Source organism: Acinonyx jubatus, chromosome B2, assembly GCF_027475565.1.
Source record: "Acinonyx jubatus isolate Ajub_Pintada_27869175 chromosome B2, VMU_Ajub_asm_v1.0, whole genome shotgun sequence".
Lineage (NCBI taxonomy): Eukaryota > Metazoa > Chordata > Mammalia > Carnivora > Felidae > Acinonyx > Acinonyx jubatus.
The window spans coordinates 56422367-56437081 of NC_069385.1; the positions used below are offsets into that span (position 1 = coordinate 56422367).

Genomic DNA, 14715 nt, shown 5'->3' on the forward strand with positions numbered 1-14715 from the left:
TTTCACAGTTTCCCCCAGAGTCATCCCTTCCTCTTAACTCCTACTCCCATTTCTTTTACCCCTTTACATTTATTTTGGATTATTGGGGATATATGAGCTCATCATCCCCGCCTCCTTCCTGTTACTGGAATGGCTTTGTTAAACCACTGCTTTCATCAGGAGACCCATCTCCTCAAGTCCAGACACCGCCCCTGGCCTCAGGGGACTTCTTCTATAACCCAATTCTCTTTCACCCTGAAATGTGGAAATTTATTTCCTAGAGATCACCTAACCAGTCCTCTCTGGTTTATGATTCCAAGATGACTTCTCCAAACCCCACCTTCCTTGGGCTTACCAAGCCAAATCAGACAGGACACAAAACATCATTAGATTATAGCGATTCACATTATGTGAATGTGCCATAGGCACATTGGGGTAACCCAGATGGATCTGTTAAAAGGAAGTGTTGATCAAATATATTAAGCACTGGTACCTTCAAGTTTAACCCAGTCTCCTCCCAGGTGCCACTTTGGCACAGGACTGAAGGATAGAAGTCAGGTATTTGGCATAATTTCTCTGAACAGTAGTAGCCAGCCCCTGTTGCCTACTTGTTTCATTCTGCTGTTAGAGGATTTGATATAGTAGTTTTTCCAGATAAAAGGCATTTTTTTGTATTATTTATTTTTTTAATGTTTATTTATTTTTGAGAGAGAGAGTGTGCACGCAACTGGGGGAGAGAGAGAGAGAGGGAGACGGAGGGTCTGAGTGGGCTGGGCAGTGACAACAGAGAGCCCAGTGAGGGGCTTGAACTCATGAACCTGCTTAACTGATTGAGCCACCCAGGGACCCCCAGATAAACAGGAGCTTAGAGTACATTTCCTATTTATTGTCTTTCACAAAGGAATTTGCATTCTAATACTTTGGTGATTTGTCTAAGGTCACTGGCCCAGCAACTGTCAGAGGCCGGAATCCTGGCTGCCAGGTGCTTTCTCATTCACTGCAGTACAGGTTGCAGAGATACCAGAGTGAGGCAGGTGCTCAAATAGCACATGCTCGGTCTGCAGTCATTTTTGTTAGTTGTTTGCTTGTCTGGGTTTTTTTTTTCAAGGATTTGGACTTTTTTGTGTGTTTTGAGGAAGGGAAACAAGTATGGATCAAGAAGCTATTCAAAAATTAACATATATCTGAAAATAGCCTTGCCTTCAAGATTACATTCCTCTAGGCAAGGACAGTAATCAGTATATCTGGTACATTAGAATGTATGCCCAGGGCGTAGTTTGGAAGTACTGTATGTATGAAGATGTATTTTAATAAATACCCAAGTATGACTTAAACCAGGAAAGCCAATACTTGGGTCATGTTACGTATCTTCTCTCTGTCAACATTTATCATACTTCCGATTATAGTACCTTAAAATAATTTTGTCTGTAAGCATGAGAATTGCAGTGACATTCATAGGGATCAGCAGCCTTGCTGTTAATGAGTGTAAACTGTTACTCTTTGCCACTGGGGGTACAGAGTATCCCTTCTCATCTGTTAATGAAATACATGCACAGAGGAGTTGAGAAGAAAGAGAGCCACCATTTTAATACCTGATCAGTCACTTCAGATGTACCCTGTGGGAGTACCATTTAGTTTCAAGTTTTCCAGCAAGTATTGGGATCGCTAAATCGATTTTTTCATCTATCTGACAGTGTATGTTTAATGTATTGTGTGGGAGGGCTGTTTCCGCACCAGCCACTCTGGGTGACTAATTCTGTTTCATAAACCACTGCAGTTTTCAAATAGTAACAACTCGTCTTATTATTTCTTTGATTTAGTTCTTAAGTGTTAAAGTGTAATAGCATTAAATTCAGGAAATGGATTTTTAATTAGTGTTTAAATAAGCTGGCATTCTTGGTGTACATTCATTCATTTGTGTTGTGCACAATTCCTGGGATAATAAAAATTTTTAAAGTAGCTCTAAAATGGTACCTGGTCATCTCTGGTCCCTGACTGCTGTCCACGTGTGTGTGCACGGACAGGTGGGTATCTGGTGTCAGGAGCCCCAGAGTTCCCATCAGGAGGCTTCTGGCTGGTTGTTGACTTGGGGCCAGTCATTTGAGTTTTCCATCTTAATTCACCTCTCAAGGTGAAGTGGCCCTACATGAAGTTCGCCGTCTTTTTTGACCTGCATTCCTAAGTGACCCAGCATAGGGAAGACCTGTTAAGTTTTCACTCTTACAGTTTTTACCTCTTCTCATACTCATGGAATGCTATGGAATCTTCTAAAATGTATACGACAGATGATGGTCGTCAAAACGCTGTGTGTGGTGGCAGTGAGGAAAAGTGAACACTCCATGCACAGACTGTTCTAATAAGCACTCTTGGCACAGTGACCCTCACATGGCAGCAGGTCCCCAACTCATGTTCCTCTCTTGTGATTCATGGCATCCAGTTGTGCTGTGTGCCCTTGCCCCCTTGCAGTCAGTGAGCTTGTGGACTAAATCAGGACTTCCGCTTCCTTCTAGGTATCATTTATCACTGTGACCTCACCAAAGAGGAGCTGGAGCCACGAGTCTTCCGAGAGGTTACCGTGAAAGGGATCGATGCTTCCGATTACCAGACAGTCCAGGTATGGAGCATTTGATCCTGATAACATGAGAGTTAGAAAAATCTGGCTGTCAGACCAGGCCATTCACACCCTAGTTCATCAGGAGCCATGGAGGTAATCCATAGTAATATAGACAACAGGTCTTGGAGCTCCTGCTCTCTCTGGGCATTGAGCCAGCACAGTCCCTTCCTCCTAGAGCTCGTGGGCTCTGCTCCCGTAGCTGCTGCTCTCAACAAGATGAGCCAGGGTCCTCATCTTACTGCAGTAGCTATCACAGCAACACCACTTGTCTGCTTGCTTGAGAGTGGGTTACAGTTCAGCTCAGGTCTTGTGGTGTCACAAGTAACAACATAGATTTGTTGCACATAAAGTACTCAAGTGCTACGAGTCAGTCTTTTCCGTCTGGCGTTCACATGTATTTCCACTGGCACAGAGGAGACACTTCCTAAAAATTAGAATGAACATATTAACTGATTTGTCAGTCTCTGACCACCCATCCTTTCAGGTTAAGAGTCTCTGTTTCTGTTTTTTTAGCTCCCCAAAGGCATTGAGTCTTCCAGAAACTGATGACTTATTAATTGAGGATGTAGAATGTCACTGTTCCTTTGCAGTGAGAGGTCGGTCACCTGTCAGGTAGCAGGTGTGTATCAGGGCTCTCCCACTGGAGGGCTGGATCACACAGGCCACAGATTAGGAATCAGAACACTGTTTGTTAAGGAAGTTTAGAACAAAGAGCTGGACGCTCCCGAGAATGTTTCTGTGAAACTCGGGCATTATTTTAGCTCCTTGAGTTACCCTTCAACTATCTAGAAACGTTCTAGATGACGGCCTAGATCTAGATCATAAACGAATAAAGCATTGTTTACAAAAACCCATGGTGGGCTGGACCTGGTCCAGGGCTGCAGTTTGTCGACCCTCATTCTAGAACAGGAGTTGGCAGACTGGCCTCTGGTTTTATGGGAGAACAGCCATGCTCATTTGTTTACGTAGTGTCGATGGCTGTCTTGGTGCATTAACGGGGGGGGGGGGGGGGGTGCAACAGGGATTCTATGACCCACAAAGTGTAAAATACTTACCATTTGTCCCTCTGAGAAAGAGTTTGCTGGTCCCTGGTCTATGGTAAAAAGCACTTATAAAATCAGAATGTTCCCAGTAGATGCTCAGGTCCTTTGTCATGAAGCTCTGTCAGGCCTGAAATGTGCATATACTCGTTGGGTGACATTGGGTGAGTCACTTAACCTTTCTGCCACAATTTTTTTTTAGCTGTAGAATAGGGATGATATCTCTCTTACAGGATTCCTATAGGATTATTTGAGATGATGTATATTAAGTGTCTGGCACATAGAATATAAATTGATTTTTTTCAATCAATATTAGAAATAAATATAACAGACTGTTAGTCTTCTGTATCTATTTTGGCTTGCTGCTTCTTTCATTTTCAAGGTGAGCCGTTGCCTGGGGAGATATCCTGTGGGAGCCAGTAGCCCGTCTGGCACTTACATGGTTCGCTAATTCACCCTAGTCCTGTATTAGACTTTAAAAATCATTTTTAAGCTGCCGTTCTTTGCTGTTATCCCTTTTCTCCACGTCTAGAGTGTTTGCTCCTATCAAATGTAACATTTGACCTCCCCAGGGCCTATGTCTAGTCTTTGCCTCAGTATCCCCAGGGCCAGGGTGTGCGCACGCACCAATGCACACCATTGCCTCTCCTATCAGTAATGCCAGGGATGCCCGAGTGGCCCCCAGTGACCATCACTCCTCTGCCCCCAGGGGTGCGGCCATGGCTGCCCTAGAATTTGTTCAGTCACCCAAGACAAGCCCCTTGTCTTCTCATCGCTACTATGCAGCCCTGCAGCTCTCTATTAAAAAATGACACATTATTCTCCTCTCTTTTCCAGCCTCTCACAAATAATTAGTGCTCAAATATGTGGTTGTCTTTGGAGTTTGGGTGAGGGCGAGGCACCTGTAATAACGGCAGCTGCCAGGGAGGCGGCTTCTTACAGAGAAGTAACACTCTTCTTACAGTGAGGATGGTTGGGGTTGTTTCTTCTGTCAAGTAGCTGTTCTTTTCCGTGCTGGTAATAGTAACATTCTCTATAGGGGATACACAAAGAAGCTGGTTATCACCTATTATGTATTGTTTTCATTTAGAAGTGAAAAGATAAAACTTTACAATTAAGCAAATGCTTGGTTGGAGTAGGAATCTCTCAGCCAGGTACATAGCCTGACAGTCCCACATTTAACTGGGGAAGAGATGCACTTGGGTGATGCTGGTTGCTTGTATCATTGGAAAACTGAACTCTTTGCCTCACAAAGAAAACTTCCCTGATGTTGAGCTACTCAAAAACAACCTTTTGTTTCTACTGCTGCAGTATAGGAAGGAAAAAAAGATGGTAAGTATTTTAAGACAGTAACTGGATAGGGAGCCTGGGTGGCTCAGTCAGTTAAGCGTCCAACTCTTGATTTCAGCTCAGGTCAGGATCTCATGGTTCACGAGTTCAAGCCCCGAGTTGGGCTCTGCACTGACAGTGCAGAGCCTGTGTGAGATCTCTCTCTCTGTCTCTCTCTGCCCTCCCCCACTTATGCGTGGGCTCTCTCTCTCAAAATAAATAAATAAACTTGAAAAACAAAAAAAGGGTGGTAACTGGACAGAACACATTACATTACAGATCTTGATGCACTGTTCCTTATTCCCATCTTTTAGAGAGTAGAGATGTGTCTGTGGGCCGAATATATGTATAATGCCAATAGGAGATTTTATATCTATTGATTATACTCATCAGACATATTGCATTGAGTTAGCAAAATAGAATTCTTTCATCATTTAGGGGTGCCTTTGAAATGCCCTTTGATGTCACAAAACCATAGACTCGTATCATTTTAAAATCCATTGTGCAGTGGTTTAGATTCAAGTGTATCAGCAGAGCTTTGACATGAAATGGGAGCGTGACAGATGTTCTCACACTGTGATTAGGCTCTCAGTGGTGTTGCCAACAATGACCCGCCGTTGTAAAAGCAGGCCCTAGAGGGGGATTTGTACATGAATGGAAAACATCCTGATGGGGTGTAATAAAAACCACAGCATTTTGAAGAAAAAAAAAAATCTTTTTGTTTTTAGTCACTTTAGGGTAATGTCACTTTTGATTCCTCTTGAGTCTACTGTTTGTATTTATTCCATACGTGATTTTAAAAGCTCCCCTGGGCTGTTTGTTGTTCCTTCTTATATTCTGTGAGGTATGTTATGGTTTGGAGCATGTACTGTGGCACAGATTATGCTGCATGGTTGGTCCATGCAATTAACGGTGGTCATGACTCTGCCCATGTACCCGGTGGTAGAGCTGGTGAGATAGACCAAGCCTAGGAAAAAGGAAGGGTCAAAGACACACATGGCTATATAACCCACAGAGGACGATTCGTGTTTGCTATGTATTTACTCAGGACCCATCTTGAATTTGGACAGGGAGTGGGGTTGACCATATGGTGTTGTATTTTGCTAACAGACATAGAACAAAGCTGCTGTCTGTTACAGCCTTTATCCGTTTCTGACTACAGCTGTGAGTAGAAAATTGATGTGTATCAGAAATATAATTTTGAAAATCAGATCCTGGAAAAACTGTTTCTCTTCCAGTTGGGGGTACACGTAAAAATTTAGTTTTGGATAGATTTATCAAATCTGCAATTGACTAATCTTGAATTTTTCTTTCTTTTTTTTTTTATTGTGAATGCCACATCCACATAATATTGATTAGAACCTCTGTGCCCATATCTTTTAAAAAAAAAGTTGAAATACTGAACATTAGAAATTACATTTATAACGGGCCCCTGGGTGGCTCAGTCCGACTTTGGCTCAGGTCATGATCTTGAGGTTTGTGAGTCCGAGCCCCACGTCAGGCTCTGTGCTGACAGCTCAGAGCCCGGAGCCTGCTTCGGATTCTGTGTCTCCCTCTCTCTGCCCCTCACCTGCTCAGACTCTGTCTCTTTCTCTCTCAAAAGTAAAAGTAAAAACATTTTTTAAAAATTACATTTATAAAATAAGTTTGGTGATCAGTGATTTGCATGAAAAAATCTGTCTACATTTATAATCAGCCATGTGTTTCACTTTAAACAAAAGTGAGGTAATAGGGAGGTGGTAGTTAAATTTAGTCTGTCAGCAAGTATGACATGACCTTCAATGCTGGTGGTACTGTTTGAATACAGAAAATTTCTAGACAAGGCATTGTCCCAGGAAATTTACAGTCAGACTATAACTCAATGGAGAGTTGAGACACACAGATCTGAAAGGTCAGACACCTTCTCTCAGTGAGCAAGGGGAAGGTGCAGCCTTCAGCCAGTGCTGCAGTGTTAAAGACCACCCTGGCTGGGCAGAGAAGGATGTCTTCAGGGGAGGGGTGGAAATTGGGTAGGGCTTTGAAGGATGGGTGCTTCCATGATTCCCAGTTCCCCAGGACACTCCTGACCAGTTTTCCACCACCCTCATTCAGACACTGCCTCCGCCTTTTTGTTGCAGGTTCCTTTCATAATTTTACAGCAAATTAAAGAAGGAAATCATGCTCTCAGTATCCTGTGCAGTGAGGTTGCCTTTTGTCACCTGTGGATGAAATAGTGTTTGCCCTGTGGTTGAATGTGGCATGATACGTAGTGTAGCAAGATGCACCTTTTGGTTTCTCAGTATCTCATTTTTGCCCAGCCAGCTGAGAGATTGGCCTTTTTCCTCCCCAAATAAAAGACAAAATTTATAGACCTGAAAAAGAACAGTGAACTGAGTGTACTATGAATAAGCTCCATTATCAACAGTTTCTGCATTTCATAAAAGACAAAAAATTGGAAGGAAGGTCCAATTTTATGGGTGAAAGCAAACAATATAGTAGGAAAATAGTAAGAATTCTAAGTATTTAACAGATTGAATTCTCTTACTTCCTGTTGTCTGGTGCTTAGTAGGGACTTTTCTGAGGTTTACCTGAAGTAATGCATATGAAACATCAGGAACATCCCAAAGGTGATTTGCTGTGTAACTGAGAAGAAATGTTAAAATTAAATAATTCTTTGGGTTTACCAAGACGCTTTGGGGTAGAAGGACTGGGAATTTTTTTCTTCAGTGTAGATTTTTCTAACCTTGGTGATCACTGATTTGTGGTTGCTAGCATATACAGACTTTGCCATTGAGAGAACACGTGCTCAGAACGTTAGTTAGTCTTTGAACATTTGTTAAGTTCCATGCTAAGCGCATGGCGCATCACAGTTTTTGAATATTGACTCATCCGCGTCCTCAGTGAGCTGACCACTGGACTGGCGATGATGTTTTTCTCTAGTGCTGTGTTCTCACAGTTAGGTATTGATCAGAAATCTTCAGAAATGTCAGGGAAGAGTGAGTGGGGGAGCATTTTCATAAAGAACTTTTCGAGAGGTCACTGTGCTTGCATGTGATTAGGAAACTGCTTTAAGTCAAGCCAGTTGTTGGTGATGATTTAGCGCCTGTGCATCAAGGTTCTGTGTGATGTTAGGCTTCGCAGTGGGATATTCTTGCATGAACAGATCCCCACCCTTCTAGATCTCTGTCATGCCGGCATTCTAGACGGAGGGCATAATGTTCACATTCTGAGGGTACGTGTGTGTGTCTCTTTCCCCTTTTGGTATCAGCTGTGTTAAAGTAATTTGTAAGGGGTGATAAAGAGTTTGCTTCCTTGTTACCTTATAATACAGAAATAAGTTCCGGGGCCCAAGTCAATAGCTCCTGCAGTCCCCATACCACCGTAAATAAATCCCCTTCCATGTTTTTTAAGAGGACATTACTGTATAGCGACCTGCCAATATGTAACCCTCTTTCAGTAGAAATCACAAGGTGGCTTTGAGAATTGAGCAGCCAGTCCCGTAAGGAGAGGCCTGGGGAGGTTTCTTGAGCCTTCTGTGGGGCTTCACTAGGGCAACGTGGGTGAAAGCGAAGCCTGTGCTGGACTTGCTCAGAGCTTCTCTGAACTTCACTCTGAGGAAATGGGGTTTGCATTGAGATGGGGACCAGGAAAACACCTGCACCCACCCTGGTGACTTAAAGCATGGGCGGCCAGGAAAAGGAAGCCCTATTGGTTGGTTCTTCTCAGGGACGTGGTGGTGACTCAGCATCAGGGGTGTTTGCTCAGCTTATTTTGCCGAGATATTAATGAGGTGAACAAGTGTTGATTTAATTTGAATGGCTCAGATTTGCTTCTGGAAGCCCATCTAGGTTTATTGTTCTTTAGTAATGTTGTATTAGAGGCCCTAAATGTCGGGGATTAGGCTACGTGTAAACTCAGTACCATAGGTCACGACTATACTCTGGAGATTTGTTCATCCTTAGTACATACACAATTTGTAATATATCAGATATCTACAGATAATACTGAGTTTGCTATTATATGTAATAAAGCCACTTAAGTAGATTCACATTTTGTTTACATTGTTCTCAGAGTCATGGCTTTTGAGATCCCTAAAAGTTTGCTCATGTGCAGGTGGGTAGATTTCAGGCTACTGCTAGCAGTTAGCTTGCCAAAAGAATGTCCTATTTCATTATCTTCTAGAAAACAAAGTAGCAAGTAACTTCCTTCTTATCAGCGCTAAATCAATAGCATGGTATCATCTATGAATCATGGCATATGTGCTAATGGCACTTACCTTTGTCATTTTAATAATTGTTTTTAAAAATGAATCTGAATCTCATGTTATTCAGATTAGATTCAGCTGTGAGCGGCAGGAGACGTCAAAATAACCATGGATTAAAGAAGAGAGATGTGTGTTTCCCTCTCACATAAAAGAAGTGCAGGAGGAATCCGTCCAGGGCTGACATGGCATCTGAGGTGTGAGGAATCCAAGCTCCTCCTCTCTTGCTGTTTTGTCACATGTGGCTTCTGTTTCCAGCATCACTTCGTGGTCCTTGAACGCTGCTGGCCATCCAGCCATATTAATGTCTACTTTCTAGCCAACAGGAAGGCAGCAGTAGGGAAGAAGAAGAAGGGGGACGGAAGGTACATGCCAGCTGTCTTATAAGCATGTGTGCTAATGGTGACATGTGTTATGTCTGCTTTTGTCTTATTGGTGAAAAAGTACTCGTGTGGCCACGTGTATCACAAGGAGGTTTAGAGATGTTGTTTTAGTCCCAGGAAAGAAATGTGTGCAGCTAAAAATTGGGGACTTTTTTTGAAGAAACAGGAGAATAGATATTGAGGAACAAGTAGCAGTCTGTCACACAAGACAAAATAGGCCCTCAGCATAAATTTTTGGTCTGGACCCTGAGACCAAGGAACCTAAACGCCACCTGCTGGCCAGGTACCTAAATCTCAGGGTCAGGATTCGAAAAACAAAGACTTTTGAAAAGGGTCCATGTTCAAATGTAATTATGGACAGCAGAAATCACGCTCTACAAAGAGAGAAGCACCCTTTAAAGATGCTCTTCTCCCAGGAAGAAAGACCTTTAATATTGCTTCCAGAACATGAGTATATGTACTTCCTGAACTCTGGTCTTGACTCTAGCACAACTGTAATGCAAGGGGAGATACGACTCTTGGGAATTAGAATCAAGATGAAGTGTCAGGGGTTATCTCTGTGGCAGGATGAGGAAGCCAGGTAAGCTGGGGGCCAGATGACTCTCCAGAGGTTTGACTCCGTGCTAGCATCATCTTTTTGACTGGGAAAACCAAATCCTAACCATCCTCCTATGAAGGATGTGGGTACAAGCCATCCTTGTAGGACCTGCTCAGTAGGACCTGCACATCACAGATCAGCCTTTGGGGAGGAGTCAAGTCTCTAATTTCATAGCTGCCTCTTTGCTTTTTCTAGGTGGTCTGTTCTTCCACTAATGTGTTTTGGGCTGTGGGCAAAGTTGTATGCCTTTCAATTGCATTTACATTAGGGTTCATATAATTGAGACCTCTCATTTTAGAGATGAGGAAACTAAAAGTCAATGTGTTTGAACAAAAGTAACACCGTAAATAATTGACAGAGCTGAGACTAGAAGGCAGAACTCCACAACTGTGCTAATCTGCACATTTTGTTATCAGGATAAATTAGGTGCACTCTCTGTAGCTCGATTGTTGTTGTTGGTTTTTTTTTTTTGTTTTTTTTTTTTTGTTTTTTTTGCAACTAAAATAGACTAAAAGGTTTCTAAATTCCTATGCCCCTTACCTCTAAAAGTATGTTTCTACATCATGTAAGTATCCAGCGACTACTTTGTAGACTCTTGTGGCGCGGGTTGAACAATAAAAATACTCTCTATGTAAAAGGGAAGACACTAAGGGCCCATAAATATATGTTTAAAATCACTTATAAATATTACAATTTATCTTACTGTTCACTTCTAATCTCTTACTGCATGTTAATTGACATTCTAATTTCCTTATCTATTTGTATCATATATATATATAAGTGTGTATATATATATATAATATATATACACATATACATACATACATACATTTGTATTTTAGTCTGAGGAGTTTTATGTAAGTCTTAAATGTTGCTCACCATACTGCAGCTTGAAACTCCATTTAAAGTATGTTCTAAAGTGAAATAAAACTTGAAGTGTGTATGGTTTTGCTTTTGTCCTCTTATCTCTGCTGGACTTCCCCCAAGATCTTATTCAGGGTTGGCCCTAATGCCAGCACTGGCATCAGGTTTCTTCTAACTCAAATTCAGAAGAATATGCTCAGATTTCCTTTGGACACGCTAGCCCAGGACCTTTGCTTCTTGTGCAGTGAACCTGGAAAGACACTTCTATGCCCAAAGCAGATGACCTTCTCAGTTTTTTTCCTTAGACAAGTACATCTATTCCAGTGTCTGTCCACTATATCTGCCTTCTTAATTGGTGAAGCTAGATTAAAAATTAATAGAGGATTAGGTGGATGTCTAGAAACTGGAACCTGAAAATTGCTTTGATTTTCTTTGCATTGGAGAAGGCTCCATAGAAGAGAGTTGGAGTAATCTTTCTCCTGCTTTTCTGTGACAGTATCACTTCTAAACCCCAGGGGTATGTCTTTATGTAGGCTGCCACTTAGACAAGTGTTCTTTGGCTTCCTGCTGTGCTCTATCTTTTAGGCAGATGGGGAGAAGAGAACATAGGAGCTTACGGTGGTCTCTCCACCTGCTACACAGTTCTTCCCTCCCCTCCCCTTTGCCTGTATCACACTGATGGCTGGTGGATGATAGAGTGAGTAAAAATAAACCTGGCACTGCAGATACTCTATTATCTCCCCGGAGGAAAAACCATTATGGCCTAACTTCACTGGTCCACAAAGAAGGAGGACATTTTCCATTTCCCCAAGTATAACTTTTTGATTGGGGTCAAGTATCGACCTAAGTTTAGAGAAGTAGACTTGATCATTCCCCACTCACTCCCAGGGCTGACTGAATTTAAGTGGTAGATTAGAAATGTTATAATAGTGGTAAACGTGATGGCAGAATATTGCCAGTTGGAAGGCATTGTGAGAGTACTAAACAGAGACACACACAGATTCCTGGTCATTGTGTCAAGTGTGAGCTCCTCTACCCAACTCTTGATGCCCTCCTTCATCCATCCCTGCTAAGGTGCTGCCTCACCAAGTCCTCTTCCCAAATACTCAGCACCATCAAGGCTCAACTCCAAACCAAGTCCTTGACCACCATATGTACTTCCTCCGCTTGGCTCTCTTTCCTCTGTGCTCCATTGTGGCACTGCTCATTTTCTTTACTCCACTGTCTGAAATTCTACACGTTTTGAGTACTCAGCTAAGTCCCAACTTCTATAGAAGCTTCTTGTCCCTGCCCTTGGAATCTCAGTCTAAAGCAAAAAACAGGGAGAGGGGATATTCAGCTGTTACTTGGAAATATAGCACGGATGTGTACACACACTATACCAGGCTGTATGCCCGTGTTCTCAGCACATCATCTCATTTCTTCAGAGAATCAGTACTCTCATGATGTCTGTTTTCAGGATGAAGAGCCTGCAGTGTGGGGAAGTTAGATGAGTTCTCCCTAATCATAGAGTGGTGTAGCTGGAGCTTAATGTCTGGTCTCCAGTGCTGCAATGCTCCTAAACAGGGTACTCCCTGCCCTGAGAAGCTGGGCTGGCTTCATCACCATACTGTCCCAGTTCCAGCAGTTGAGCCCCCTGAGGTAGGCAGTCCTGGGTCTCACACAGGAATTGATATAAAATGCTGGGGCTTTATAAAGGTCCCAGAGAAATCTTGTCATCTACCTTGGTTAATGTCTCAAAAGAAGGAAATGTAAATTGTCTACTCAAGCTGTATTGATAAGTACAGCCAATATAAATTCTTAACACATTGAAAATCATCTGCTAGTTGGTTCTGCTGAGTTAAGTAACAGCAGACACCTGTGTCCTCCCTGCCTCCAGCTGCATTTGTTTGTATACATGTATATGTATCTGAGTAGATGTAAATATTAATGTGTGTGCAAACATATTTTTAAACAGAGAATATGCTCTTTGATCCCACATCAGGTAGTGGGTAATTCTGAAATTGACACTCAAAACAGAAAACCATTTAGGGTGCAGTAAAAGTCACTGTGCGTGCGCTGCCTTCATCAGGACCTTGGAGCCTTCCGTGTTTTGCATAGGATATTTCTAGTTCAGCTCCAAAGTTTAATGTGCACAAAGCTAATTTAAATATTTGGAAAAGAACAGAGAAGAGTATAAATACTCTAAACTGTGGTTGGCACATTGCTTGAGAATCTGCAGATTTGACTGTTGAAGTGCCAACTTTGAACCATTGTTCAGAATCTTCGGAGATAGGAGGGGCCACGAGTGTCGGGTGTTGCCGGCGTGACCTCTACGCCCCTGCCTGGACTTTGCCTCCTCCTCCAAGTACATCTTCAGCTTCTGATGGGTGTCTTCCTCGCCCACCATCAGAAATTTGTTAGCACTGGTGTGGGAGGTGGGATGGGGAAGAGAACCACTCTCATTCATCCAGTCTGTGTGTTATTAAGAACTTAATCTGTGCCAGGCATTGTGTTAAACACTAGGAATGTGGCAGTGACCTGGAGAGCTGTGGTCTTTGCCCCTCTGAGGAGTGCAGGCAAAAAAAAAAAAAAAAGAAAGAAAGAAACCCAAGTGAACAGAAAATAAATGTGAAAATTTTAACTTGGGGGAAGAGCCATGAGCAAAATAAATAAGGATTGCTGCCAGGAATGACGGAGGGGCCCAGCGTGAATCAAGTGGTCAACCAAAGTGCCCTTGAGTAAGGACAGTGGAAACGTAAAGGCTACATAGGAGGGAACTAACCATGTGAAGTTCGGGTAGAGCAGCCCAGCTGTTAGAGCTAAGAAGACCCTAAGAACAAAGCACTTGGTCTCAGAGAGGACCTGAGAGAAGATACGTGGTAAGAGGGGGAGGACAGGGCCTCATGGTCATGTTGGGATTTGTTGAGGATCCCAGGTGTGGTGGGGGTCCCTGCAGGGTCTTACACTGGAATGTGACCTATTCTGATTTAAGAAAGCCATCTTCCATTTTATGGAGAAGAGATCCAAGGGGCAGATGTGGATGCAGAGACTGCTGGAAGACCTCTGTAGCAGTAGACTGGGGGAGGCTTAAGGTGGCCTAGACCAAAGGAGAGACTATGGACATGGGGAAGAGTGGGTTTGAAAAACATCTGGAAGGTAGAATCAACAGGACACGTTCAGGGATTGCACGTGGAGGGGAGAGGGAAAAGGACACATCAAGGATACTCTTAGATTCCGCATCTGAGCAGCAAAAAGTTGTTGGCAGTGGGTCAGGGAGGACACGTTTGGGAGGAAAAATATTTTGGATATGTCAAGTTTGTGGTGCATGTTACATTGTCAGCCAGGTGGCAATGTCAAGTATAGAGTTGGATATTTGAGCCTCATGCTCAAAGGAGAGATCTGAGTTGGAGTTAAAGTGTGGGCATCTTCAGTATAAGGGTGTTGTTTAAATCTGGACAGCATCACATGGAGTAGAGTGAGGGAGGCTCAAGACTGCACCCTGAGGAGACTCACAGCCAGGGGTTCGCTGCAGGAAGAAGAGCCAGCATGGAGCCCCAGAAGGAGTAGCCAAGGAGGTACATGAAAAACCAGCAAACCTCAGACCAGGGGAGCCAGGAGGTCAAGGAAAGGGTATTAAAAGGAGGCAGTGGCAGACGACACTCAGTGTGGTTGGTCAAATAAGGAAG

The 14715-nt window shown here is 43.0% G+C and overlaps 2 protein-coding genes across 2 annotated transcripts in view; one reads left to right on the forward strand and one right to left on the reverse strand.

Annotated features, from left to right (window-relative positions):
* PREP (prolyl endopeptidase) overlaps positions 1–14715 on the forward strand; it is a 118004-nt gene that overhangs the window by 72008 nt on the left and 31281 nt on the right. The window contains exon 10 of the mRNA XM_027057176.2: positions 2490–2593. Coding sequence (XP_026912977.1) covers positions 2490–2593 — 104 coding nt within the window. The remainder of the gene's footprint in view (positions 1–2489; positions 2594–14715) is intronic.
* LOC113598747 (translation initiation factor IF-2-like) overlaps positions 1–14715 on the reverse strand; it is a 153127-nt gene that overhangs the window by 1794 nt on the left and 136618 nt on the right. The window contains exons 6-8 of the mRNA XM_053223354.1: positions 7487–7584; positions 4536–4666; positions 1954–3017 (exon numbers count right to left, since the gene is read on the reverse strand). The gene's annotated coding sequence lies outside the window, so the exon portion shown is untranslated. The remainder of the gene's footprint in view (positions 1–1953; positions 3018–4535; positions 4667–7486; positions 7585–14715) is intronic.